Raw genomic sequence first — 27,404 nt, 5'->3', positions numbered from 1 at the left:
TAAATCTCAAAGGGATGTCCACGGGCACGCTGCAAGCCTGCTAGCAGGACAGTACACGGGAGACCTTGCTCTAAAGATTGCATCAGCACAAATGAGTATTAATCATGTTGATAAAGTTGCGTGACAAAACCAGATCTGCCAAGCATGCACAGATCTCTCGGATCTTACAAGCTTATATGGAAGTGATTTCCTGTAACAGAGATTTTGTCTGCCATTACTGGACATCTGTCTGGTTGTTCTTGCTATATCACATCTTATTTATCATTTAAAATCTTTGCAGTTCTGCTGTGCAGAAATAAGTGCTTAAAATGGTTAGCAGAAGGGAGGAAAATTCCTTGGCGTCAAGACCAGGTCTCCTCTGGAAAGCACACGGTGCCTCTGCAACTCCTTTATCTGAGTTGTGAAGGTGGGTTTGGAAGAAACCTGACAGGATCCAACGGGAGCAACAGCGACCTTCCCAGCAAACCAACTAACAAAACGAAAGAGCACCCTGCATGTAGCACCCACTACCTGATGAGCACCACATTCAAGGTCTCTTCAAACAACTCAGCTATATGGGAAGAGGGATTGCCTTGCAGAGTAAATGTTGATGCAGAAGAAATGTGCATCCATGTGAGAGAAAGAGAAGGAAAGAAATCTTGGTAGCCTGCGCCTGAAAAAGAAAGCCGATATAAACCTGTTCTCTGCAAAACCACTTGAAGCTATGTGCCAAGAAGCTGTCTTTGGTGCTTCACTCCTACTGTGTTCAGAGAAATGGGACTCTGTGTGTGTGCTTTGCACATCAAAGGAATAACGAGCTCAGTACCTCCATCTGATGCAAACACCCACTATGAAGTTTGGCTAACTGTTCCCACCGAGAAGGGGTAATGCCAGTAGGGATTTGTTTATACTAAATCCGTGACGATGTGCTGTGTAACTGTTTAATTCTACATATTTGCCCAGTTTTATTATCCAGAAGAAAAGGCATACAGCTTTCTTACTTGCAATGGAGTCAATTAATCTTCTTTGCCCAACAAACAAAGTAGAAAGTTAAGAGCTTTTTAAGTTTAGCAGCCTTCTAACTCAATTCTCAAACACAGATCCAAACCATTAACCTTGGAGGAGCTAAGCCCTACGAAAAGTTCACGGAAGTTAATGAACATGAAATATTAAACACCTCCATTCAATTGTGATCTAACGCAGTCTGGCACTGCAAGCTTTATTAAATCACAGTCGCCTTATTTTTCTCAGGATTCCCACGAGATGTTTCGTTCCCCCTACCCAAAGGATTTTATAATCTGCGGGATACTGGAGAGCACCAGAACAGAAATAAAAATACCATTCTTTGTTATTTCATCCTGCCCTTTCTATCAGATTTTTAAAAAGTAACTATCCCAAGCGAAGCCCATACGCTCCCACTTCTATAGGAATGCTCTTGTGGCAATAGGAGGGTAATGAGGACGAACTTCCAGCGGCTCAGCGCCATGGCAGGTTCGTGCATGCCTCAGTTAAAATGCAGTATTACAGAATCAATGTGGAGACTCACCAGCAGTGGCTGCGTTAGGTTTTTTTCCCTTACTAGTTGAGCTTTGCTGGCGTTAGCATCAAAGGAAGCACAGGCACAGGCTGACTGGGTGGCATCTCCTCTGCTGTGGGCTTAGGAGAACCTGAGGCCTGAACCTTGCTCAATCACTCCAAGGACATTTGCACACAAAAAACTAGGTTATTCATTCAGGTCAACAGATACTTTTTAAATCAAGATTTGTACAAGATAAGAAAAGTGCCATGAAGTGTTCTAAGTACACACCAGGCAACAGCGTAAAGACCACATTAAAAAATCACCAACAAACAACTAAACTGATGACTCCGCAGGTGAGATGCGTATCTGGAGTAGCATGTTGGACAGAAACCAATTTAGGTATTTACATACCTGAAACAAACCATGTTGAGTTACGCTGTATAAAAGAGGGACTAGCACAAACACGTGAATATTTAAATGAGAGGGTAATGCAACGTTATAACTTGGAAGGAAAAAAAAAAAAGCAGCCTGTCTGGAAACAGAAGAGCTTAGCAAAGACAGGAGGCTGACCGCAGAACCCATCCCAGCACAGGTGCCAGAATGAGCTGCTAATACCACAGAGTACTTGAACATGTAGGGTCACAGTCAGTGAAACAATATTAATTCTTTGGGCTTTTTCTCTCATAATTTTAAGTTTCTGGATTTTTGACTCTTGCCCATCTCCCACTGACTTACAAGTACTCAGAGATACCAAGAAACTCAGGTTTATGCTCCCAAGATGGAGATGGGGAGCCGTGCGCTGTCCACCTGTGGCCAAAATTTTCTCTCTTGCTAATGTGAAAGCCACATAAAAAACAGGTGGCGTCCAGCAACGTTCAGGCATCCAACAGGGGAGTTATTTGTATGACAAAAATTATAACTGGTCACTCAAAAATTAATTCTGGGGAACCCAGATGAGGTCAGTTGGAGCACAAATAAGCCTCTGCCCCTTGGATTCTACACAATTCACATTTCTGATCGTTCCTGTAAATGGCAAAGAGCGCAGCTGTACTAACAGTAAGAAGACAAGCCTTGGGTCTTGCCATGACAGCAGTGCACATGCCTCTGCACCCATCCCTTATCCACGCCGGTGCCTGTTGAGAGCTCGGGCACGTCGGGCATCCCAGAGCGGCATCCACGAGCGCTCACCTGGCACCGGTGGTGCCTCACCACCGAGACGGAGCTGGAAGGAGAGAACACCGTGAGTGCACAGGTACAGCGGCAGCATCACTCCTGACAGTACATTGAGTCCGTCAGCGGACACCAACTGTGCGACAGGCTTCTGACAGCGGGCACGTACCACCGGAGCTGTAAGTCACGCTGACACTGGACATACAAAACAGTGTTAGCCTACTGTTCCTGTGCAGCAGCTGCAGTGAGATCCTAGATCATTGTGTGCACTGTCTTTTTAGAATTTCTAACACAGGAAACAGAGCAGGTGCTGCTGACATGGTACAGCGTGACTTGCACTACCCAAAAAAGCAAACAATTCAATTAAAGAGAGACTCCGTCCGTAACCCCGGTTGTTGGGAGCACAGCGCTGCAGCTCATGGCCAAGACACCACCACCTACTCCAAGGCATGCTCAGGACGCTTCCTCGCTATACATTTACAGCTGGGAGCTGGGGTTTTGTGCCCTCGGAGGTTACAACTTGGTGCTGTTCTTCTGCATTAGAAAGGCACCAGGATAGCCCCAGAAAGACAAAACCTCCATAAGCCAAACTTCACCTCGATGCTTGTTTACTGTCGAGCCTACAGAGAAGACTTTGCAAGGTGAAACCTCCCTTCCAGATTCACCGAGCTCTGCTCCTTCCAGAGGGCCCAGGCCAGCTCTCCCCGGCTGCCCAGGCCAACGCTGAAACCGGGATTAGCAGAGCCAAGGCACCGCAAGGCCCGGAGCGGCGGCTGCCCTCCAGCAGCGCCGTGCGGCCGAGCTAAGGCCGGTCGCTTCGGGAAACCTCCGCGCCGCTACAGCCGAGCAGGGCCCCGTCACGGCGGCGCTTCCCCCCGGAGCCACCGGGCCGCGGGTCCCGGCGCGGCCGGCCGAGGCGGGGCGGCCGCGGGCAGGGCGGGCTCCCGCCGCATCACATGAGGGAACTTCGGGCCAATGGCGCCGCGGCGGGGGCCGGGGCCCCGCTCGCACCCGCGGACGCTCATTCAAAACGCGGCCGGGCTCGGACGCCGGCAGCCCCCCGACCCACCCCCCCCCTCCGCCGGCCGCGGGGCTCCGCGGGGCCGGGAGCTGCCGGCGGGGATGCCCGGCGGGGCCGCGGCCTGAGGCGGCCGCCCGCCCGCCGCCATGCCGGTGAAGAACCGGTACAACCTGGTGGACGATGGCTGCGATTCTCGCGTCCCGCTGCACAACGAAGAGGCCTTCCAGCACGGCATCCACTTCCAGGCCAAGGTGAGCTCCCTCCCCGCGGCTCCCCCAGCCCCGGGCGGCGGCGAGGCCCTGGGTCGGGGGTCTCGGCAGGTGTGTCCCCCCCCCCCGTCAGAGCCCCTCGCCCCTTCCCGGCGGCTCCTGGGGGGGGGGCTTCGGCAGAGGCCGAGCCCCCGCCCCGGGCCGGTTCCCCCCGCGGCGCTGAGCCCCGTGTGCCCCTGCCTGTTGCAGACCGACCCCGGGCGCAGGGTCCCCGCGGGCCGGGGGTCCCGGGCCGGCCCGTTGCCACCGGTGAGGCATGTGCTGGCCACGGGGCCGGTGGCACCGGGGGCTGGAGGCCGGGGCTGGCCGTGCCCCCCTCCAGTCCTGCCCGTGGTGTATTTCCTCAGCTCTGCAAGTGCCCCGAGCCCGTGCAACTGTGTGCCGGGTCTAAGGAAGTCTAGAGGAAACACCAGTAAATTAGGAAAGCCTTACGCTTAGTTATCACGATCAAACAGGTTCTTGCTCTTTTCCTAGCGGTTTTTTTTTTCAGCTGTTGAATCCCTAGAAGCCACCTTGTGCGCTTCATTTGAGAACGGATCTGCAAAGACCCCTCCTGCCAGCGCAGTGGATGCTGCCTGTGCCCGGTGCACGTCCTTGCTCGATCCGGTGCCTGTCCTGTCCCCCATCGGGCAGGACCCCGTTCCTGCCGCGGTGAGCTGACAGCTCCCGATTCCCCTGGAAACCAGCAGACTGTTGCATGCTGCCTAAAACCACATTACTGCCTTGTTCCATCTGACTTGTTCCCTGCATGAAAAGCTGGGCAGGCAAGGTCTTCATTTAAATGCATGCAGTCTTCAGCTATCAGAAGGAAATACTGATATTGTAAAAAATTGTATTGATCATGAAGAACAGCCTGGCAGTGCAGCATCACTCTCAGAAAGTGACTCCATTGGAATTGACATTCTGTAGACAGCGCAGGGAATGGGTTTATAATTCAGCTGACAAGAAGAATTGCATTTTGCTGGAACAACTCTAGGGTTCCCTTCCCCTCTTTGCAGGTGGCCTAATACAGATTAGAAATGGAATTCACGCCTGCTGTCTCCTGAGCTGGAAAGAAAAGGCATATATATTAAAATAAAGCTTTGAAATGCGGATTTTGTGCATTTTGGTTTTCCTGTTAGAAGAGCTGTAATATTTAAGCAGGATGTAGGATGGATCTGAATAGATAGTCACATTTTAAAAATATTTCTCTTCCTTAGGGGAGAAAACCAATCTTTGATTTCCTTTTTTAAATTAACATTTACACTATGCCACAGATTATGCTGAGGAGAAGAAAAATCCTGATTTTGATTTTTTTAAAAGATGTGAAGCAACTGTACCTTTAACTGAGTGCAATGGACTTCTTCAGATTGACAGCTTCAGGCATCCAGAGCTATTCAGAGAGTGGATAACATGCGGTTAAGATGTGTGGGTCTGAGATGGGGTTTGCATTACCTTAGTAACATGCTTGCTCATTTCTGCTCTAAAGTCTGTCTTTCCCAGTTAGGACGCTCATTGTGGGCACATCAGTCAGCTGCAACTCTGACAATGACAGGGCTGTAACTGGCTGCCAGGTGTCTCACACCAGGCAATCTTACTGACCACATTTAGTCTTTAATCTCCACATACCAAACTGTCTTACTTGCCCTATAATCTTCAGGGACAAACTTCAGGAGGTCAGTACTGGGAGCTGCTTGTGGAAAGGTGGCTGTTTGTGTAGAGCTTCATGAGCTGGCAGGCCTCTGCACGAGTACCCAAACTCTGCAGCACAGCCAAAGCAGGGAATTTGGGAGCAGCTTTTCTGGCTCAGCAGTCACCACCTCTCCTCCTGCCCCCACCTATACATTTCTTTGGTAGCATGGCCTGTTCCCCACTGCAGCTCCATCGCCTGCAGACAAAAGGCCAGCCAGCTGTGCTGAATTGATCTGGATTACCTGTGACTGTGCTGACAGCCACTGCGGAGCAGGGAAGGAGGTGTCTGCAAACCAGAGACCACAGATCTGGAGCGATACAAATCCACCCACACCACCAGGGCAGAGGGAAGCCCTGGCTCTGTGGCTTCTTTCCCTGCTGCCCTCAAGATCTTGTGGTCTGAGCTGTTTGACTGTCCTGTAGTTTACCAAAGGCTATAGCTGAACTTACTGCTATTAAAAATGCTATTTTGCAAAGGCTATTTTACAGAAGCATCGGGAGAGCCAGATGACCTTTCAGATTGCTTGCGGTGTTTATGTCAAGGCAGACGAAAGAGCCATAAATACCGAGCCAAGAGAACTCATCTCTGAAAACCCTATTAAGTAGAAGCTTTTCAAGCTAAAAACCCATTGCAAGCTGCAAGCATAACAGCAGAGCAATAAAACCAGAGCTATGTTAGTAACAGTGATGGCTATGAGGCTGCTATGGGGGAAGTATTTTGTCTCTGTGATATGTATGTATCACCTGAATGTTTGCAGGGGTCTCCTGACTAGCTGCCAGGGAACAACTTCTAATAAAACCCACAACTTGAAACCACACAATCAGACACGATTCATGAACCAAACACTCTTGAAAGGGGAACTAAGCTTTGTAAACTGCCACCTGCTAACCTGCCTGTGACAGCTGTGTGGTCACAGGAACCCACCAGCACCGAGCCCAGCACCCTGCCCTCGGCTGTGGGAGCCACAGGACAGCACCCAGCACCAGCCCGTGCTGGCAGGACACTGGCATTTCTCATCAGGCTGCTTGCCCTTTCACTCAGATGGCATTTTTCTTGCTCTCATCAACGTGCCCTTGCCATGCAAGTCTTTCCTCAGAGCTGTGAGCCACGCCGCTTTACAACATTAATGGCCTTTTACTCCAAACATGCGGTGACTGTCCAGGACACTGGGTGTTTTCCTCATTCCCAAGGCTGAGCTGGCAGCTTTATGCCTCCCCCGCATGGCAGCAGCGCGGGCAGCACTCCTCCTGTGCCTCTGTGCCATGTGTGCTTTCACAGGTACCACCGTGCTGCAACAGCAGGTGCACAACCAGAGCCTGCTTTGGCACACAAGCGTTACAATCCAGCGTAAGGGGAGAGTACAGGCGCCACAGGGAACTGCACACAGGAGGGAAAAACACCAGCAGCAGGAAACTGTCTGCCTGCAGGTCTTCCCTGACAACCCACGTAGCATCAGCCGCATACTGACACTGTGTGCAAGAGAACAGGCAACCCACTTGCAGAGAGCTGTGCGTGTGTTGAAGTGGTAGAAGCGGAGGTGCTGAGAACCCGCCATCTGCCCGCGTCTCAGCCCCTGAGTAAGGGACACTGCAGCCCTGCAAGGATGATGCTTGCGCTTAAATGCAGGCACCCAAGGCCAAGGGCAGCCGCTATCTCAGCTCAGCCAGGCACCTTGTTTAGGAGTGCACCTCTCATAAGCATAGTAAAAAAAAACTAGCTGGTATAGGACACAGATAGGAGCGAGTTTACCAGGATTCTGCAGACAGCTGAGCTGGTCCAACCGAGCAGTGACAATGGTGTCCAGAGGGAGGATAGGCCAGGCTGAATAGTTAGGCCAGAATCATGCGCCTTTTCTAGGAAGGCTAGTGGCTGCGCATCCTGGCAACTTTCCAACTCATGTCCTTTTAGTTATGAGTCTTTTAAAAGCAGGTGTAGCGAGGAATGACAAAGGATGGACAGTCCCATTTGCAGACCTGCAGGATCACAACTTGATTAGCAACAGACACTGCTCTGCAAAGCCCGGGTAAAGACGCATCCAGAATCGGAATGAGGTCAGAGGCTCACACCCAGCATTAGAAATCCATGAACTTCTACCTGACTTTGATATTATCCACATCAGATATTCCTATCATGCCCTGGGTCAAGAGTCTAACTAAGCAGGGACTAAATTAATGAGAGATGTGGTTTGTTTTGAAGAAGCCTTTACCATTAACTTGTACATTACTTTACAGACATCTCACTGTTCTGTCTTTCAGTACATCGGTAGCTTGGACGTACCCAGGCCCAACAGTCGCGTGGAGATTGTGGCAGCCATGAGAAGGATTCGGGTAAGTTCAAAAGAGCTGAAGCCCACATGGAATAGGAGGTGACATTCACTGGAGCGACTTGGTAGCAGCGTGCTCTTCTGCATTCCCCTGCTCCTTCCTACCTGGAGCTCAAATCTCAGCACAGTCAGGATTGTAACAAGCTTCCCCAGAAATTCCCAAGGCATATTAGGATAGACACATCCCTGCTCTTTGCAAAAGAATCAGTTAGCAAAACTCAAACATAAAACCCTAGTCTCTGCTGAGCAGGTATGGGGATTCGCCTTGACCCCAAGAGATTTATTTAGCCTGTCTGGGTTTTTGTGTGTGTGAAAAATAAGATATACACAATCTGCTCCACAGCAATATTCAAATTCATTGTCAGCTCCAATATATTATGTTATTATACACTGAAATATCAGTGGCCTGGCAGATGTTATGGCTGTAAATCCCATCAGACTAGGCTTTGTGGATTCTGCTGCTCATGGAATAATTTGCTGCTTTCCCCCATCCTCCAATACAGTTTTACAGTTCCTGTTTCTCATCATCAAGTCTGTGCTCTTCCTCCTCTAGCCCTTTATACTTCAGGACAGCCTGTGAATGGCCACCAGGTTTAGCTATGGTTAGCAGGGTGGCTAGCTTACATCTGCTCACGTATCACCAGTTCAAGTGTATCTACCCCAAAAGGCAGTGCAGCTGTTGTGCCTGGCTGAAGTTTTTCAGGGGTCTTAATTCTGAGGCTGTTCATGTGTCTCACATCAGCTGAAGCAGGTTTGAGAATCTTCCATTTAAAGCTTTGAAGGGATTATCCTATTCCCTGCCCCCTCCCCACCCCCCACGGTGTTTAACTATCTAATTTTCATTTAGAATAGCACTTTTTAAACTTAGCCTGTGACTGGCTGGGGAGCTGATGTATTCATCTCCAGCCAAGCTCAGAAATGACATTCCCCTGCCTTCGCCTGCTCAGACTATTAGCACAGCTCTTGCTCAGAACACAGTGCAGCAGCAATCTAAATTGCCTGGTTATTTATGGAACAGGTGAACATCTATAGGAAGCAAAGGCAATAGGTGAGGACTACCAGGGCATTTTAGAGGCTGGCATAATTATTGGTAATTTTTGATCTGAATCAATATTTAGCATCAGATTTGACACTGCACTTCTGCTGATCTTTGACTGGATAACACCCTCGCAAGAAAAAGCAGGCAGTGTTTTAATATTGGGTTTTGGAAAGTATTGAATTGTTTTCACACCTGCTATTGCCACGATGGTATCTTGGTCTTGGCAGTGCAACAGCATGCTTGAGTGCTGCGTGAAGCATATAAGAAACCACTCTGCCTTCATGGACACCATCGGTTAATCTTATCACACAATATTTTTAAAGTAGGCATCCTGTATTCTATACTGGGTTTTTAATCTTGGAAGCCCTTTCCAAAAAGGGAGGGCTTCGCTTTTCATGTGCGTATTGTACAGCAGGATCTTATTCAGACACTTCCTGGCTGCTGAGCGGAAGATGCTCCTCTATTGAAGATAGTTAATTGGCACCGATCCTTAATTAGAGCATAAAGAATGAACTGGGAGGTCTTTGAAGAGAATTCTAGTGCACAGAGTACACAACCTAGGAACTGAGGGAAGATGGGGGTTATTTATGTAGCGTTCATTTGCATGCAGAGGCCTTGTCTATACTAGAGGTTTTTTTCCCATGGACTCAGCAGCACCAGTTGCAACTGGGAGGAAACACTGGAAGAAGCTATTGGTGGAAACTAGTATTTTGCTACCATCTTATTGTGAGTGGTAGTGCCTGTTTGCACTGCAAGAGCAAGAAAGGTCCTGCAGCCCTGCCAAGCGCTGGCAGGGGCACATTGTGCTGAAGCTTTCATCTTTTGTGCACTCCAGTGTTCCACTGGAATTCTCTACTAGAGCGGAAGAAAAAAGTCACATAGTACAAGCCCTAGCACAACATTTCCTATGCTGCTCTCTGTGCCCTGCGACACGGGAGGAGGCAGCGTCGGCCATCACTAGAGCAGTCGGTGACGGAGCCAGCTGAGCACGGGGGCAGCCCAAAGCACAGGCAGGCTGTTACTCATTGCTTCTGCCACTCCAGAAGGGGACCAGGGAGGAGGATGAGGAGTCACAGCCCTGTGTTTTTCCAGGCTCCAACACAGCTGGTTACTCTAGTTATTCATTAGTAAATTGATACAAGCTCTGAAACTGCCTTCCTACTACTGTGTCTGATTCTGGTCTCCAGTCTGTGATTTAAAAGTGTTTGCCCCAGGGGAAAAAACTTGAGCTGCCTAGCACTCACAGTTGTCCTTAGAGTGTGGGGAGAGAGAGGGTGGTAAGAGAAGCAGCAACTCCAGTTGCTAAGTCTACCCCTTGGCATCCTACTGTCTTGTGTTTTGTCCTGGGCGCTTTTGCTAGTGGCATATGAATTACACCAAGGAACCTGGGAGGAGTTCAGTGGTATTCTCCACACATTAGCGCAGCAGCCTGCTTGCAGAGCACACAGGCTATGGGGACATGACTCCCAGAGAGCCTCAAATTACATGTTTTAGCATTAGTCTGTTGAAATCACGACCTGCTCTTTGGCAGTAGGTATTTAAGATGCACTCTCTTAGTAAAGCTTAAATCCATATTCCTGCCTGAATGGATGCTTGTAGAATTGCTAGCACTACTCCATTAGTCAGACATTAGATTCCCATTTCATAACAGATTGGAAAACCTTGTCTCATCATGTTCTATGCTTCCACTGGAGGTAATGCAAATGCAATAGGTAGGACAGGGAAGCTGCAGTTCTTAGCTTCCCATTATGCAGAGCCAGACAACTTTAAGTTTGCTAATCCTCCCAGTGGATTATTAGCTGCATACAGCTGCCATGTTATTATATGATCATCAGAGTTCAAACTAATCCCTTTACCTCCTTTTGCCCTGGCAGGGGAGGTGATGAAATTAGTTTGCTACTTGGATACACTGTGCTCTGACAGGCACGTCAAGTTGCTCTTTATGAGAGTCCAATTCATTGCGCAGCTCCAAGCGCCCAGTGCAGGCAGGCGTTCCTCCATCTCCCAGGAGAAGTGGCATGCCACATCTGCTATCTGCTGCTGCCTGAGGCCATCCAGGTCCAGCTCTCTGGGAGCACCCACTCAAGCTCCTGCGTTCAGTCAGCGTTCTGGTGGAGCTGGCTTTCTGCTGAAGTGGATTCATCTGCAAATATTTGAGCCCTCTCAGCACCCTAGGGAGCTTATGTACAAGACAAGATTTTTCTTCCTGCAAAAGTCGAGTGGCAGCTAATGTGAAGAATGTGAAAGTCCTTCTCAAGGGCCCAAGTAGCTCCCTGATTCATCAGGGTCACCCTTTCCCTAGACACACTACTCCTGGTTGCCTGTTAGCAAACAGCAAAATAGCCGCGTTCTCCCCTTAGCCAGGTGAAGGCTGTCACTGAAGTTGAGAGGAAAGATGTGGAGCCCACACAACACTGAAACAGTACCAGGAAGGATTTGCTAAAGATTCTTATGGCTACAAGCCTAGGGGTAAGGATGAGTTTTGTAAAACACAAAATATTTCCTTGAAGCTCCTGAGAGCTTGCTTGGGAAAAATCTTGCCTTGGGAGACCTGGGAGTGGATGGCTTTATGTGAAGGGTTAACACCACAACATGTCCCGCATCCATTCCACAAAGCTAACGCTGACCAGAGGAGAAACAGTCAGCTGTTACCTTCCTCGAGCAATGCTACCCTCAGTCCAGCACTTCACAGCCAGTCAAGCAGCACTAGTGAAATGCTGCTATTTTGAGTGGCGAGTTGTACAGGGACATGGTAGGAGTAAGCGTCAAAGCCTGTCATCCCCACAGACAGCCTGCTGCCAGCAATTCCCCAAGTCATTCCATTTAATTACCTTTAAGGCACAGAATCAGTTTCCCTGGAATTTGCACTTAAGATTCTACGAAGCCTAGAAATTTCAGGCCTGTTTGGAAGGTCCAGCTTGGACCTAAGCAGGTATTAATACTCAGAAAGGAGCCAGATGTTGGATTATTTAATAATTTCATAAGGGAACAGCCAACTGGTGCTGTGCCCATCCAAGCACCAGGATGAACAAACAGGAGGCAGGCAGCCACACTAATGTGTTTCTTCTCTTACCTCCACATTTCTTAGGCTTAATTTAATTGAGAAGTCTTTTTCCTCAGAGGCTAGTGTGCCAGAGAAGCAGAAACATTTATAAATCTTGACATGGGATACATCAGAAATGCCTGATTTCTCCTTGGCGTGAGAACTGGGTTCTCACTTCAGCCTTCCTCTTTTTCTGATCATTCTTGCTGCATCCATGTGCTTAAGCAGAGCCTCAATGATCTGCAGTTTCTCCACACAGTATTCTAGTGAGGAAGTACAATCTAGCCACACTATAAATCATATTGACTGCCAAATATCAAATGGTAGTGTTCAAGTGTGACATGACATCAGCTTAAATCAGGGTGAGAAAAAGTTACAAGCCTACAGTGCAACCTTGTGAAGCAGAGGCAGTGGGGACAGCCACACAGAACCCGCCTCTCCTGCACCCCAGCAGCTCCCAGTCCGATAGCTACGCTGGCTTCATACGGCAGCTTACACTTAAAGCCCTGCCAGGCTGTAAATTGCAATGGTCAGGAGCAAATATGGATGTCATTTATCTGCTCTTGCTGCAGAAGGAAATGAACCAGGTGGTCAGCTGGCAGAGGGCAAGGTGACTGCCTTCAGCCAGCCCAGTTTAATTTATCACTGTGTGGCAGACTTCAGAGGTAGCGATGTTTCATCGCCTTGCTCATGAGATTCTTTAATAACACAGTTCCTTCAGTTTTCTCAGGCAGAATGCCTTCTAAATGCAGAGGAGAAGTTCACCAAGATAACCGCTGCATAGATTCCTCCGATATATGCTGCCTATAAGCCCTGAGTTATTATGCTTGGAGCTAAGTTTTGCTGCCAGCTTCGTGTTAATCTGAGCTGGAGTTGTGATCAGTACTAAAAAAAGACAGAAGCTGAACTCCCAGCTGCTGGGTTTCTTGGTTAGTCTTTGCAGCCTCTCCCACTGTAATGAAGTTATTTGGTCTGCTGCAGCTGAAGCACAGACTCAAATGTGGAAGCACAAACTTTTGGAGCACTTGCCCTGGTATAGACCTCTGTAGCTGCCTGCCAGGATCTATTGTTGTTGGATGGGAGTTTGTTTTGCTGCAGTTCCTGGAGGGCTTTTCCTTTCAGCCTCTTTGGAAGAGCATCCAAATGCTCACTTAATGGCAGCCCTGGGCTGTGAAACAAAACAGTCCTAGCATCTTAAAATATTTCAGCAGTCTTCAGACTGCTGGTGTGGACCTTTCTTTAGTTCTCAGAATACCACGCACCTTCCTTTCATTTACAGGAAGGTGCAGGAAGAACAGATGGCAGTTCTTACATGGTTAGAGTGTAAAACACAAGCATCACGTGTGTCTGCTCCAAACTGCTAGCACTCCCTGAGCCAGTTAGGGACAGTGGTGGTGGAGAAATGCTCCCTGCACGTTGGTTACCAAGTCCCATTTACTAGATGCTTTACAGACAGCAGACCTGGACCATGTCAGTTCACCCAAGGCCTTTAAATAAACATTGTCATCACATAGTGACATTCACTAGATTGCGCGAGGAACGGTACTGTAGATGATAGTCCCGTGCTGCGGTCATGGGTCCAATCAACATTTATACTGGCAAGCAGACAGGCAGACAGCAAACCTTATGGGAGGATGAGAAGAGGACTTCAGAGAGACAAGCTTTCTCAAGCCTGTACATTTCTCTTCCTCCTTCTCCCCCGTACCAAAAGGTCAATGTTTTTACGCCAAAGTATGCTCCAAGAGAGCAACTTTTTCTAGGATACCTTCCCTGCTTCTTTGGAGAACCATGCAAGGGTTGCTTACACTGATATACGTTAAACTGAGCCTGTGGCCTCCGAAGAGAACAGTGGTTTTAGGTATCCAAACCAAGAATACCTGAGCATGTATGAACTTGCTCTGATAACTTTGCAGAAAGTCTGGTGTCAGTTTTGGCTCTTCCCCAAAGCACAGGCCTAAGAAAGGCTCGTACAGCTTCACACAGGCAGTACATGATCAGACTATAGTCGGTTCTCCTCAGCACAGCCTACAAGTCTACCACAAAAAAAACCCAAGGAACTTGCACTAGTGACTTGGAAGGAGATTTACAGGTGAACATGGATGGCTTTGTGTCCTCTGTTTCTTTCTGTACTTCTGTCTCCCTGTCCAGCAGCCCACATACCTTTGCTTGCAGCCGCACCTGCCATCTGCTTTATTTAGGGAGGATACCAGTCAACACAACAAAGCTACAAGCGCAGAGAACAGTCTCTCAGACAAGCAGGCTAAGAAAGCAGAGACTGGCACGAGGGCATCAAGAGCAGAGGGAGTGATTTGGCTCAAGGCATAGGGCCCTCTTCTTCCCCAGGCACCTGGTTCCCCGAGCAGGGCTGTCCCCCATTACCCGACCCACCTGCAGGACTGCTCAGCTACAGGCACTACAGCCCCAGAAACACCAGTTAACTCCCAGGGTCCCATCCATGACAGGCGTCTGAGGCAGTTTAAGGTTTCTACCTTAAGATTAAGCTAATTGGTTTTACCTTTCCAGGCCCTGGCAAAATACAGCAAGTGTTTTCAGAATTGTAATTAAGTGTTAATTGCAGCTAAGTTTAGCCCTAATGCCTCATTAGTTTGTTTTCCTCTATTTGTTGCAGCTATAGCAGAGTCTCCTGAACAGGGATGGGGATCAGGCTAAGCTTCCCAGGAGGCAGACTGGTCCTGCAGCGTGCTGCAAGAGTCCTACCTGAGCTGTGCCAGGAAGCCTCTTACCTCCTCCTACCCAAGCAGGAGGGATCTGGGTGTGGAGACAGGGGCCCTTGGACCCAAACGCCCTAATTACTACCTAGGCAGCAGCTCCGCAGGGGTCTCCGGTGTGCCCAGACACACACATTATCCCCTTTTCATGATACAATGGATTTTACATCTCTTCCTATTACTCCTTTTTGGAGCCTTCACTGCCCCAACTCCCTTCGCAGGTTCTTTGCCCTCTCCCATGCCAGAGGACTAGTTAGTGGGTTTAACAAAGGCAGGCAGTACTGAACCTACTACTGTTGAGTGCCCTGCTCTACTGAAAAGCATTTTACTGTTCCACACTGCAAACAACGCCTGAATTTAGTTCTCACAATCTGTTGGTCTTCAAGAAGATAACAGACCTGATAGAATAGCCCTGGGGAGAAGCCACCTTACATTAGGAGATGACAGCCCCGTTATGGGTCTTACCTTTCTGCAGCTCAGGCACTGCCAGAGTGCTGAGGAAGGAGGCAAGCCCTCTGGCAGAAGATCTGGCAAGAATCCATTTCTCCAGGCAAAATGAGCAGCCACAGCTTGAGACTGCAAGGCCTTTTCTTGCAACTGGCAGAGCTGCAGCCTCCCAGCCATTACTCCTTAGCCCCCTCCCACCTCATCTCCAGGAAAAGCTTCCTACCTTACCACTGAGTTTTATAGCCTCTCCCCTTTCCCAGTAAGCCCTGATTAGCTAAAACACCAGGTGGGACTATATCTCCCAGAGGTCCCTTGCCATGAAGGCCTAAGGAAGGGAGAAGGCTGCAGTAGTGAGGTTGGGGGATGCAGGTGTAGCTCCTCACACCTCTCTACATGTGTTTGTCCCGTCTATGGTCACTTTGGCAGGCTCACGTGTGTTTCATGCATATGCTGCTTTACTAGCCTTACAGAAAACTTAATTTTCACATACTGAAGAAATGGCTTTAAAAACATGGAAGCTGCTTTTCTAGAAGAATCGAGTCTGCCACCTCAGACTAATCCAAGCTTGTTTTATTCAGTTTCTGCTCTTTGTATTATCATAATGCAAAGGGAAGAAGCCCTTAATGAGATGTTTTTGCAGTGGTGTCATGCACAGTGTTTCTAGGCAGCATTGTGTGGCTATGGTGGAGAACTGACTATGCTCTGCTTGTATGTCTTGAGTGGGAGGAGAGGAATAAACACCTTGGAGATTACACGAGAATCCAGCCTTCTGCTCACTGCTTGGGGATGTCTCACCGTGCCACAGAGCCACCCCACTGATCTATAATCTCTTACAGGTCTCCACCCTGCTCATCTCCAACCCTAAATCACCTCTGGACTTTTTGCCAGAGCATAATGATTAGTTATCTTCTGCCACCTAAATTCTGAGCTGAAATGAGTGGTGACTGCTGTAGCTGTGAATACAGGCCACTGTAACAGAAGACAACTCAGAGCTGTCAGTATTTCAGTAGCCACATGCTATGACCTAGTTTTTGAAAAGTGACTGGTGATTATAGATGCTTCAGGTCTCAGACCCTGTTCAGAGAGCACACTACATACGACTGATAACAGATGGATGGAGGGATCAGTCAGTGAAATGTGGCATCTCTAAGCAACAGTGTCCTTCTAATGCCTTCCTCAGAGTGCTGCAAACTGGATGGCTTCTCCAACAAGGGGGTGGAACTAGTGAGGTATATTAGTATTGTTTTGCATAAGGCATGATGCACTGGACTTCAGTTGAAGGCTAATAAAAGCAGCAGTTAAACGGATAAAAGCTAAATTAAAAGTTAGTACTAAATAGAACAAGACAGAGCTTTTTGTCTGATGCTAAATCTTGGCAATGAGGCAGGTACCTTTTAATTGTAAAATAAAGTGGCTTTAACAGTATTATTATATTACTGAAGCATTTGATTTCACTAGCTAAAATATCAGCATATGAGATCTCTGCAAAGCTTTTATCGAGTTTGAAATAAAGTAGCTTTTTCAACAATTATGTTACTGGTTGTGGAGTATTACAGAGATTAAATATAATGGCTTTCAAATTACATTCTGGTGTAGAACAATCAGCCACAACTCAAAGCTGCTTCTTTATTGGTGTCTGAAAATATGTAATTGAGATGGAAACCAGAGTGGTAGCGGGCACATTGGATTAGCTCATTAACGAGGAGGTGCCTTAATCTGCGTGACAGCTGCACGGGCAAGGGCACAGGGGCTGGGGTCGTGACGGCGTGGAGTGCCTCTGCTACGCCGGTGGAGCAGAGACCCTCCTTATGCAGCTAATGCAAGCGTACGCAGTGATTTCCATCAGAGCAGGCTGACATGTTTCAGGAGCAGGAACAAACCAGAATGGTCCATGAAAATACAAACACTTAAACCTGCCCCATGGGTGAAGTTGTTTACATTGCTGGTGGGGGGAGGGAAATCAGCCTGTAGCTGTGGCGTAACCTCATGCTTTGACCTCACCCTTTCCAGTTTGTAGGTTAAGAGTGCCTGCACTGGACACAGGAGGAAGGCTAGACCTGGTGCCACAACAGTGGGTACCTTTGTAGATGCTTTCTTGATTCCTGTCTAGTGCAAGGGCCCTTTGTACTTTATGGATTGGTGTTCTGAGGAGAGGGGACCCTGAGGGACCATGACCACAAAGCAAAATTCTGCCTAGTAAAATGAGATTTGCTAACAATAGCTTGGTTGTATGCTTGCGTTCTTCGTTCTGCTTTTGCTCCGTACTAAATGAGGCCTGAAGGCAAACAGAATCAGTGCTACTTAACATAATACTTTGACAAGCTACTTCATGTTTTGGCCAAATAACTCTATGATAAATCTACAGAATAAAAAACTTGAATGAGTCCCTGGAGGGAAGGATACTTTGATGAGGGAGCAGGGATTTTTCAAATGCATTACAGAATGTTTTTCTTTCTTTCCTGCAGCAGTGATTAGACATTCTCTAAATGGCCTTTCCCTGGGCCAGATGGGTTATTTGGACTAATTGGCAACCGCCTGACTGTTTTCAGGACACCTGAGTCACTTCTCCCTTCCTCCATCCTTCTGTCACTCTGCTGCCGCAGAGACACTGCCGCGCAGTAGATCTGCTGGAGGGGAGGATGTGGCCCTTAGCATTGCAGAGGGCATCACAGGCCAGGGCCCCAAATCACCCTGCTGCCTGCACAGCCAGGTCCAGCATACCCCCAGAAATCCCACTCAACCCTCTGAGCTCTGGTGTTTTCCTTCTAAAAACAAATTATTTTTGTCACAGGAAGAAGAGCAGTGGGACATGTTAAGACTAGATGCAGTGTGATAGAGGGCTAGACATTTACAGCTGGCTCCAGAAGGGTGTAAGGCACACAGTTACTCTTCAGGCACATAGGTCCTTTGGTAGAAATGGCCCAAACACTGGTGTGCCAGCAATACCTGCTACCTCACCTAGTCCCCTGTACCTACCACAGAGCCATATGCGGTTCATGAAGCACTAAGGTTCAGTGATCCCAAGCCATCATGGACCAGTTCAGTCCTGCTGCAGCCTGTGCTACTGCCATTAATGATTACAGGGCCTAAAATTCCAGCCCAGCCACATTTTCTTATTTTCATGTTGTTGCCCCCCCAGGGCAATGCTGGTCTCCCGCTTGTCTTGCTTCCTTGCATCTAAGCCCAGGGCAGGAAAAGCTGGGTGCAGGGAACACTGGTTAATCACTGACCTGTACAGGAACAGCGCAGGATGCATTAATGTCCACAGCTTCACACCTAGCTGCTGACACTGCTAGCCCAGGGACACCGGGAGCAGCACCGGGGAGCGGAGCAGGCGGGAGGAAAGTGGAACAGAGCATCAGCCCCGAGGGTGGCTGCTGGTCGCTGCCGAGCAGAGGGACACCACAACATGCCATAGCTGTATTCGCAGTGCGACTAGGGCCCACCCAGGTGGGTTCCCGCTCCTCGTAGCTGCTTTTGTGGGTGTCTGTAACAAGTCCTTCCTCTTTACTTACCCATCTGTGAAGTGGCTGCGTACCCAGCTGAGGACGCTGGCATGCCTCCAGGAGACCTGGGCACACACACTGCCCAGCACTGCGAGCCTGCAAGCGGCTGACAAACCAACCATCCAGTGGCCTCTTGTCCAAGAGCCTGAAAGCCCAGCCCAGGCTGCTTGCCTCTGCCTGAGCACTCGGCTGTGACGATACAGTACAGTTTTGATAACAAAACCTGTGTGACAATAAATACTGATATCATAAAACCCTCTTTGTCCATAATTCCCACTATCTGAACCCAGGCTGTTTCTCGCTTCATGATTCACTAACGTCAGTAGCTCCCCTGAGGCTAACAGAGTCCTTGAACCGCTTAATATTCTGGAGTTTTAGAAATGACACAATTAGCATTAATTTTTCTTTCTCTTGCAGTAACAGTCTTGTTTCCAAATTTGAAAGTAGGATTTTATGGACAGTTTGAGGAGAACCCAGAGACCTTCCATTAGATTTACAAATTGCCACAGAGAAGGGTTACCATAATCTATCGGCATTTTATTAGCATTCAATAATTTCTAACCAAGGACCGCTTGGTGAGAGGCAGCGTGCCGCAGTGTCGTGCCTGGCTCTGCTCAGGTCTTCGCACCTGGGTAATACCTGGGTGCGAACGACGCCTGCCCAGGGGCAGCCTGGCAGGGGAGGGGTGAACCCCTTTCTGTCTTTGCTTTTGCTGGATTCCAGAAATGCACAGTACAGGAGCTCTTGAGCAGATTTCAAAAGACATTTGTGCCCCATGTGTTTTCAGAATCACCAAGATTCCTTCTGAAGTCAATGGGAATTAGGAATTGCATGCTTTAGAAAATCCCTCTTAATAGCTGTGTCTGAACATCAGACCCGACTCTGCTGATTTTACTGAAGTGGCAGGATCTTTCAGCACTGCGTGCCAAGTCTTTGCTAATAGATCTTACGCACACAGTCCCTGTGGCCCTACAGTGACTGACCCCCTCCAAGCTCAATGGCCTGTTCCTGGCCGGAATTGCTATGCTCTTGTTCCTCAGATGCAGACACATCCTTTCTGTGCAGCGCTTGGAGGCTGACTATATGTCCCTGGGCTTTCTGTAAGAAACATCTTCTCAAGTGGAACTGTTGGAGATCAATAGTATTAACAACTACACAGAAAAGTCTCCTTCCCTGGGAATAAGGCAGGTAATCAGGGGCTGAAATAGTCTCAGACCAGTAACAAGGCTGTTCACGACAGTTGCTGGCATTGAGAAGTAGAAAGGTTCAGCTGCACCCAGGGCTTGAGCTACCAGAGCTCTCTGCCATGAGAGAGCACGAAGCCTGATTGCACCTAGCAAACAAGGCATGAAACCTGGTCTGCACATAGCAGCACGCTAGGCAGCTCAGCATCCCTCCCATTTTCATTCTGGTCTAGTTTATAATCAAGTGCTATTTCTGAAAGCAAATGGAGATCAAGTCTTCGTTCTGGCTTGAATTCTGCTTGCTCAAAGATAGAAGTGCCAAGTCCAGCTTCCTACCTCTGCTGAAGATATGCAAAGAAAATGCTAATTTCCCTAGTAGGTGGCTAGGAAAAACCACAAGACACAGAGCTGGAGGACAGCACCCAAGATGCATATGGTGTGCGATAGCAAGTTTAGAATCCAGGAGACAGTTCCTCCCTGCAGCATTTACCAAAAGCAGGTGTTAGTCATACAGATGTAGCTTCTCCATTTTCTCAACAGCAAACTAGATTCCTCCTGCTCCTCCTCCTCTGGATAAGTATCTGCCCTGGGTGGACATGCTCAGCATCACCATCTCCCACATGCTGAAGTCTGAGGCTTTAAGGAGGAGGCTGCAGCCACATGGTTTCTCCTGGCTGCAGAGCAGCACGGGTGCTGGAAGTGAAGAACCACAGTAGGTCACGTCCGGCCCTCTTGGGAGCAGGGGCTGGCTTCACTTAGTTACTGGTTTGAGCACAGGGGCCTTCTCTGCTCTGCCTTGTACATCCTAACCTCGCCTGCTTGTACTGAGCCTCAGGAGCACTGACACTGCCTCTCCATCCCCGCACGCAGAGCGTGGCTCGCCCAGCCTGCCGCTCTAGCTGCCTTTGCCGCCGGTTCGCCGTCCTCCTTTGCTTGGACTACCTACACTAAAATAGCATCATTACATAAATGCCGAGGGAAGTGTTGCATTATTTAGAGGCCTGAAATCCTGGCACCTGCCTTTGTCAGAGCCTCAGCATGGCAGCGGGATTAAGATTTCTCCCCATCTCGGTGCTGTGCTAGTGGGAGCTCCTGCCAGGGCCCCCATTAAGCACCCCTGGAGCCCCCACACTGCAGCTCCCTCCACCTGCATGGCCGCACCATGGTGGATGCTGGTGGCTCCCATGGCCTTAGACTGCTTGCAATCTGAACGGGTGCTCTGGTCCCTGAAGAACAACTGTCACAAACGCTCCTGTGAAGAGCCAGAGAAGAACTAAAAACTGGCTTTCAACTTTTATTCTCTCCCCAAAGAAGCAATAAACACCAGCTCCCAGAGAGAGAGCGAGCAAAGCTGTCCTGTTAATCACCCCATCCTATCTCCCCCTCCTGCTTCTGTGAGGGCATCAGCTCATCTTTTCCCTCCCTGCATAGCTTAGCCATAATATCAAGGAGCATCTCCCCTGCTGTTGGCTCATAGAGCTTGCTGATGTGCTGCTGCATTAGCAGCCTGTCAGGCTCTTGGGGAGGGGAGGGAAGGGCCTGAATGTACAATAGGGGTTTTGGAGTCAGCAGGAGAAACCCTCGGTTGCTCCTGGCTCATGTCTTTGCACAAGCAGTATCTGGTGGCCTGGTCCTGCTGACTAGGTGCTGGGTAGCTGTCACTTAGCAGGGGACTGGCTGTAACCAGAACAACTGAATGAATGAAGTAGAAAATGAACATCCTTGCTTTGTGGATGAGAAACCAAAGCACAAAATACTCGGTTACCTTCCCACAGCCATGTAGGGGGTCTGAGGCTTTTTCATGAAGCTCTGAGCCTGCCACAGAGTTCTGGCTCCTGATCTTCTGAGCTTTGTTGTTTGAACATTGATGAACAAGGTTTAAAAAAAATTCAATCTCCTAACTTGCCTCTTGTCCTACATACCAGACTGGAGGGCAACCGGGATATGAAACATCATGTGTACAAAGACAAGACCTTCTCTGCAGGGCCTCTTGACACTGATGTTTATAGGGAAATACAGAGTTACTTGAAGGTATCACAGTGTATAATTGCAGTTTAACTTCTAAGGGTTATTTCAGGTAAATCTGACCTGCTTCTAATGAAATTAGCACTTTTTATCTGCAGTAACCTAGCAGCTCTTTGAGGTAGGGACCATTTTCATGTTCATGTGCACTCAGTGCCTGGTACATGAGACTCCATTTGGGTGGGGTCCCAAGACACTACTTCATTAGTGAAACTAATTAATCATCCAAAGCACTGCAGACAGCAAAGGTAATTTGTTTTCTCCTGCAAAGTGAATAGAGGTAGGGAGGAAAATAAAACCCAGCTTCCCTGTGAGCTGGGGTTGGCCTGCCCTGGCAAGACAAGGACTGAAGGGCTGTGTGTGGGAAAGCTCCCTATTAAACCTGGGGACAGCAGGGGGTTCCTGGAAGTGACAGTCACACAATGATGCTTTTGTCAGAAAGGCACCAAAGGCCAGATGATGTCACCTTGCGCTGGGCTGCGAGGCTGCTTGTGCCTCTCGGGATGGAGCTCAGTGGTATTGCAATATCTCTTTAGCAGGGAGGAGGCAGTGAAAAGGCTGCTTTTATTCCACCCTTTTTTAAAAGCAGGCAAAGCATCTTTGTTCTGGAACAGCCTGCCTGTTTTCAGAGGTGGAAGAGACTAATCAAAAAGCCTCTGCTGGTCTCCTCACCACCTCCCATCACCTGCAGGAGCTCTGGTCTCCCCCATGGGTGTAACTCAGACCACTCTTTGCTTCACATCCTTTTGACTGGCTTGGAGGAACATCTAAACTTCAGCCGTAACCTTTGCCTTCTCCACCTCACCTTTAGGCGGAAAGATTGAGCTATCCTTAAAGGCTGCCTGAGACTCCAAAGGTCAGAGACCTCCCTGCCTGCTCTGTGCCTGCAGGTCAGGCAGCACCACCAGCCACCCCATCCAAGCCCTCGCAGCTTCTCTCCCAGACGGAGGGGTGGAAGGAGGCTTTTAAAGGTTTAATGACCAAACTGAAGCACAACCCATGGCAACTCCTTCTGCGTGATCTTGGTTAGGGCAGCCCTCCTAGAAACCTGTGTTTGTCAGGCCATGCAGTACAACTGACAGATCCCAGCCATCACGAGCAGGGAGGCACCAGGCAGAGCTTCACCTGGTCTGTGCACCTTGCTGCAGAGGATCAGACCTCAGTTCCTACTGATGTAAGTGGGTGCCTGCTTGCATTTCTCCATCCTCACACTAAGGAGAAGCTTAGTATTTCCTCAAAATTCATCTATGCTGTAAATAGGCTTTCAGAGGGAGCATGGCTCAAGACTACAGGGTACAACAGGGTCCTGCGCTGCTCCATAGGCGATTGCTGGGTGGCCGTGGGGCTGCAGCCCCGCTGGGGATCACAAGTTCATACATGCCCTGCAGTGGGGATGTGTAATCCTCACCGTGAGTGGGTGCTGGAAACTCCCGATGTCAGCTGGCTGCTCTGCCTTGACTTGCCAGATAAACTCTTGATGAATAAGCCCGCCTCAGTTTCCCATATTTGAACTGTAGCTAATGTCTGCCCACCTCAGGGAAAAACTACAGCCTAAGACTCATGTCGGTGAAAGAATTTGAAGCATGGAAAGCTTTCTTCGGGGAAGATCTTCAGATTAGTCAGCTCCCAGTGTGGCTGGGTTTGAATATTTATGAAAGCAGAAAATTGTCAGGCATGTTTTGCTGAGCTGTACAGCTTCTTTCCTGAAAGGAACATTTTTCCCCAAACAGTGCTTGGAGGCTTGTTTACCTCAGTCTCTCCATGAACCCTCAGCTCCACCAAGGTGACAGGCAGGAAGAGTCTGGGATGATAGCAGGCAGGGTGTCTGCAGGGGGACGCAGAGGGCACACAAGCTGTTTGGGCTGAAGCAACCTGTCAGTGCTTTATTTCAGTGTACTTGGAGCCCTAAAGCTGTTGTTGAGAAGGAGCATCCACACAGCCTGGATCCACAGGTCGCTCTCCTATTATCCACAAACTGCTTCTCTGAGGCTTACAAAACCCTGGCAGGAGGGTGGCACTTTGTACTGCTTCTTAAGGGATTTTTTTTTTTCCTCCCCACAGACCCTAAGCGCTATTGTGGCTTCACTCACATGCATCACCCCAGAGCATCCCCAAAGCTGAAACAGGAGGCAGGCAGGCCAGGCACGCCCTGCATTCCTGGTGGTGTCTTTTCCAGAAACCTCTGTCCCCTAAAGAGCATCCTAAAGGGAGACAGAAAACACCTGCATCTCTGCAGCAAGCTGGAACACAGCCAGAGCCAGGACTAAGAGGAGTGGGTGAGCTCGCATGCCCCTTTCCATTTACAGGCAGCTTTCAAGAAGCTGCAATTGTGAGCTAAGCCAGGAACTGGCTGAACACAGCTGAAGTACCCCCGTGCTGGCTGAGGGGTTGTGGGGCACAGGTCCAAGAAGACCTGCAGATTAGACCAATTAAAATAGTGCTGACAATACCAAATGGGAGACTCCAGAAATGCAAATATTTTCTTAGCTTAACTCAGGCTTCTACAGTTTCCTCCACTGCCCTTCATCCCTCCTCCCCCCTCAGTCTGCATCAAGGCTCACTTCTAGTTGCGGTGAGGGACCGACCACCAAGTTTGGGCATTAGTGAGGGGTTTGGCCAACAGACCCCTCATTAGTGAGGTGCTTGTGCATCTCCTTGCACCAAGGCAGCTGTGCAAAGGGCCACACGCTGCCCTGTGGTCAGGGAGCTGCAAGGGTGACTTTGCTCCCTCAGCAAGGAGGAGCTGGAAGCTAACCACAGTAACACAGCTGGTGGGGCAGGGGCCTCGCCAGCCAGGGCCCCATCCCATCATACCTGAGTGAGGTGAGCAGAGCAGACCCTGAGTAGAAGCCAGGCTCAATCAAGAGTCCAGATTATCAGGCAGGTCTTATGCTGCTGAGACAGATCCAAGGCCAAGGTGGGAGATTAGTCTGCAAGTCAGGATCAGCCGGTCCATGGCCAGGCATGGCTGTGGCTGAGCTGGAGACCAACACTCCTACACTGCAGCTCAGGAAGGAAGAAAGAGGCCAAAGCTGAGCTTAAATAGAGCTACTGTGCTCATGGGTAGGGTGTCCATGGAGGCCCCTGGTGAGGCTGGTCAGGACCATTAACACCTCTTCCCAGCTGGTCACTGTGGGAAGAGCTGGAGGTGTCAGCACAAGTCACCAAGAGATGGTCCCAGCAAGGCAGCTGGGCTTGGTGGGAGGCTTTGGAGCAGGAGGGCTGTCCTCCAGCTAGACCCAAGTGCTGGGATTCCATAATCTTGGAGTCTGACTTCCGCCCCTTGGCCAACCTACAAGTACCTCTGCTTCCACTTTCCAGCTCTGAAAGAGCAGTTACCTGCCTGACCAAGCCAGTGTTGGGAAGCAGATGGTTTTATGTACCTTAGACTTGGGCTTCTGGAGAGGTTTTGAGCTCGTGGACTGGATTGTCCAATTAACCCTTTCATCACAGCTATATGACAAGATGTCTCCGGCTCCTGCACCTGAGCAGCATCTGCAGAGCTGCCATGTGTGGGGCACCAGCACCAGGCCGGCTGCCGCAACCCTATCAATAAATCATCTGTGGCTAGCCTATCCCATGGTGCTTTTCTTGCCAAGACTAATCAAAGCTTAGCTGCAAGAAGTTCTCTGCAGCTCAGGGTGCAGCCAGCAGCATCAGCATTGCCGGGTGGGTTGTGTGGAGACTGAGCCTGTGATTTAGGTGGAGTCCTTGGGAAGAAGTGTATGGAGCTCCCCAGGGAAAGCATGCTGCGCTAGGGACCCTGCTTCTGCTGCCCGCACCTCCTGGGGGGTTATCCGTGTGAACTGCCAGGCAGGAAAGGATCAATGCATGGGAGTCCTGGGGAGGAGAGTGTGGTGGGACCTTCTGGTGGGTGATCACCCAGGTCCTGAACCCTGGGGATGGTGCTAGGAGGGGTGAGGGCACGATGCCAGTCACCAGAGGTTGCACTCAGGTTAGGAAGGGGACAGAGAGGGTTACACTCAATTGTGCAAACTCAGCCCTTGACCGGCCAGCTCTCGAGAACTGGGAAAGGAGAGAAGGGGGTTGCTGGGCCAGCCAAAGCCTGCAGCAACAGGCCCTGATCCAAGGTCTGGCGCAGAAGCATGCACAGATAGCTGCTCCCCACAAACGAGCTGAAGCCACGTCCCAGCACCCCAGCCCCAGCTCCGGGGCTGGAGCACAAACCTGCAAATGCTGTCCTGCATCATCAGAGAACTCGGAGTCCTGCCTGGCTCTGCGGGCAGGGAGCACCACTGCCAAAGCACAGAACTAGGAGTAAATGGATGAATCCTGCGTGGTGAACTGTGGTCACATTTCCTTGCTGCCCTTCCAGGGACTCCCAGAAACCCAGCGGGGCCGTGATAGCTCCTCAGCCCCCTTCAGCTCGCTGCATGGGGAGTGGCCTGCGGTATCTACAGAGAATTTGTTGGATGGTGGAAGGAGCTAATTTAAATGAGAAAAAAAGACTTTGGTTATGTTGCCAGCACTCTCCTTGCCTATTGTACTCCGCCTTTGGTTTCTGCTTTCCACTGAACAGTTTTATGTTTCCAAAGATCATAAATTCTCATTTTTCCACTGGGCAGGAGGTGCACGCCTGGACTCCACTGCTTCCTGCGTCGCTTTTGTGTCCGTGTTGCCCAGTTACTGCAGCACAGACCCAGACTATGCCCGGCCACATTCACACCGGCCACGTCCCTGGGAGCGTGCGCCCCGCTGCCGGGCACTGGGAGTTCATAGGATTCAAACAGGCACATGCTTCCCAAGACGAACAAAGGAAAGGCCATAACCCAGCGGTCTCCAGCCGGAGGCCGTGAGGGATCGGGCTGCAGCTGACCAGTGAAAATGCCGCTGCCTGGCAGGGCTGTCGCAGGAAGGTGTGATGTGATGCAGAAAGGGCCACGGTGACTCGGGGGATTGGAGGCTGGACCGCAGCCTGCGGTCCAAAGGGTATGGGAACTGACACTGCTCGTTTGTCAGCTCCGAGGTGGCGTGCAGCGCTCGGCTAAGCTGCACTTGCTGGGAGAAGAACTTGGGAGTTTTCTGTAGCATCAGTTCCAAGCGGCAGCACTCCGAGCATCAGTAATTCAAACAGCAGTCGAGATAACACCATGTCCTCATGCCGTGTGGGTCAGTTTGATTTGAAATTAATAACATTCCTGAACTTGAAATCCTTGGATTCATCATGGCTTTAGTTCCTAAAATGGCACTCACGGCATCGGAGGTTGCATCTGCAGCGGGAGGGAAGGATGCCTCCCGCACGCTGGGATGCAGCCGTGTGCCAGCCTGGGAGCAGGGGCAGGGACTGGTGGGTCCTGCCGGGGAGACGCTGCCCAGAGCCCGTCTGTGGGGCAGAGCTGAGCAGATTTCCACCTCCTCATTGCCATGCTCCCTGTGTCTGTCTGACAGGCAAGGTTTGGGAAGGGGCTGGGACTCCTTATTGTTGTGGGGTTGTTTATGGACACATACATCCTGCAGCCT

The 27,404-nt window shown here is 49.8% G+C and overlaps 1 protein-coding gene across 1 annotated transcript in view; it reads left to right on the top strand.

The window, feature by feature from the left end:
• The first annotated feature begins 3,639 nt into the window (after positions 1-3,639).
• The window catches only part of LOC135316196 (carboxyl-terminal PDZ ligand of neuronal nitric oxide synthase protein-like), a 39,731-nt gene continuing 15,966 nt past the window's right edge, over positions 3,640-27,404 (top strand). Inside the window, exons 1-2 of the mRNA XM_064468612.1 lie at positions 3,640-3,940; positions 7,886-7,957. Coding sequence (XP_064324682.1) covers positions 3,836-3,940; positions 7,886-7,957 — 177 coding nt within the window. The 5' untranslated portion in view covers positions 3,640-3,835. The remainder of the gene's footprint in view (positions 3,941-7,885; positions 7,958-27,404) is intronic.

Source organism: Phalacrocorax carbo, chromosome 18, assembly GCF_963921805.1.
Source record: "Phalacrocorax carbo chromosome 18, bPhaCar2.1, whole genome shotgun sequence".
Taxonomy (NCBI): Eukaryota; Metazoa; Chordata; class Aves; order Suliformes; family Phalacrocoracidae; genus Phalacrocorax; species Phalacrocorax carbo.
This window is presented reverse-complemented; position numbering and strand designations above follow the sequence as displayed.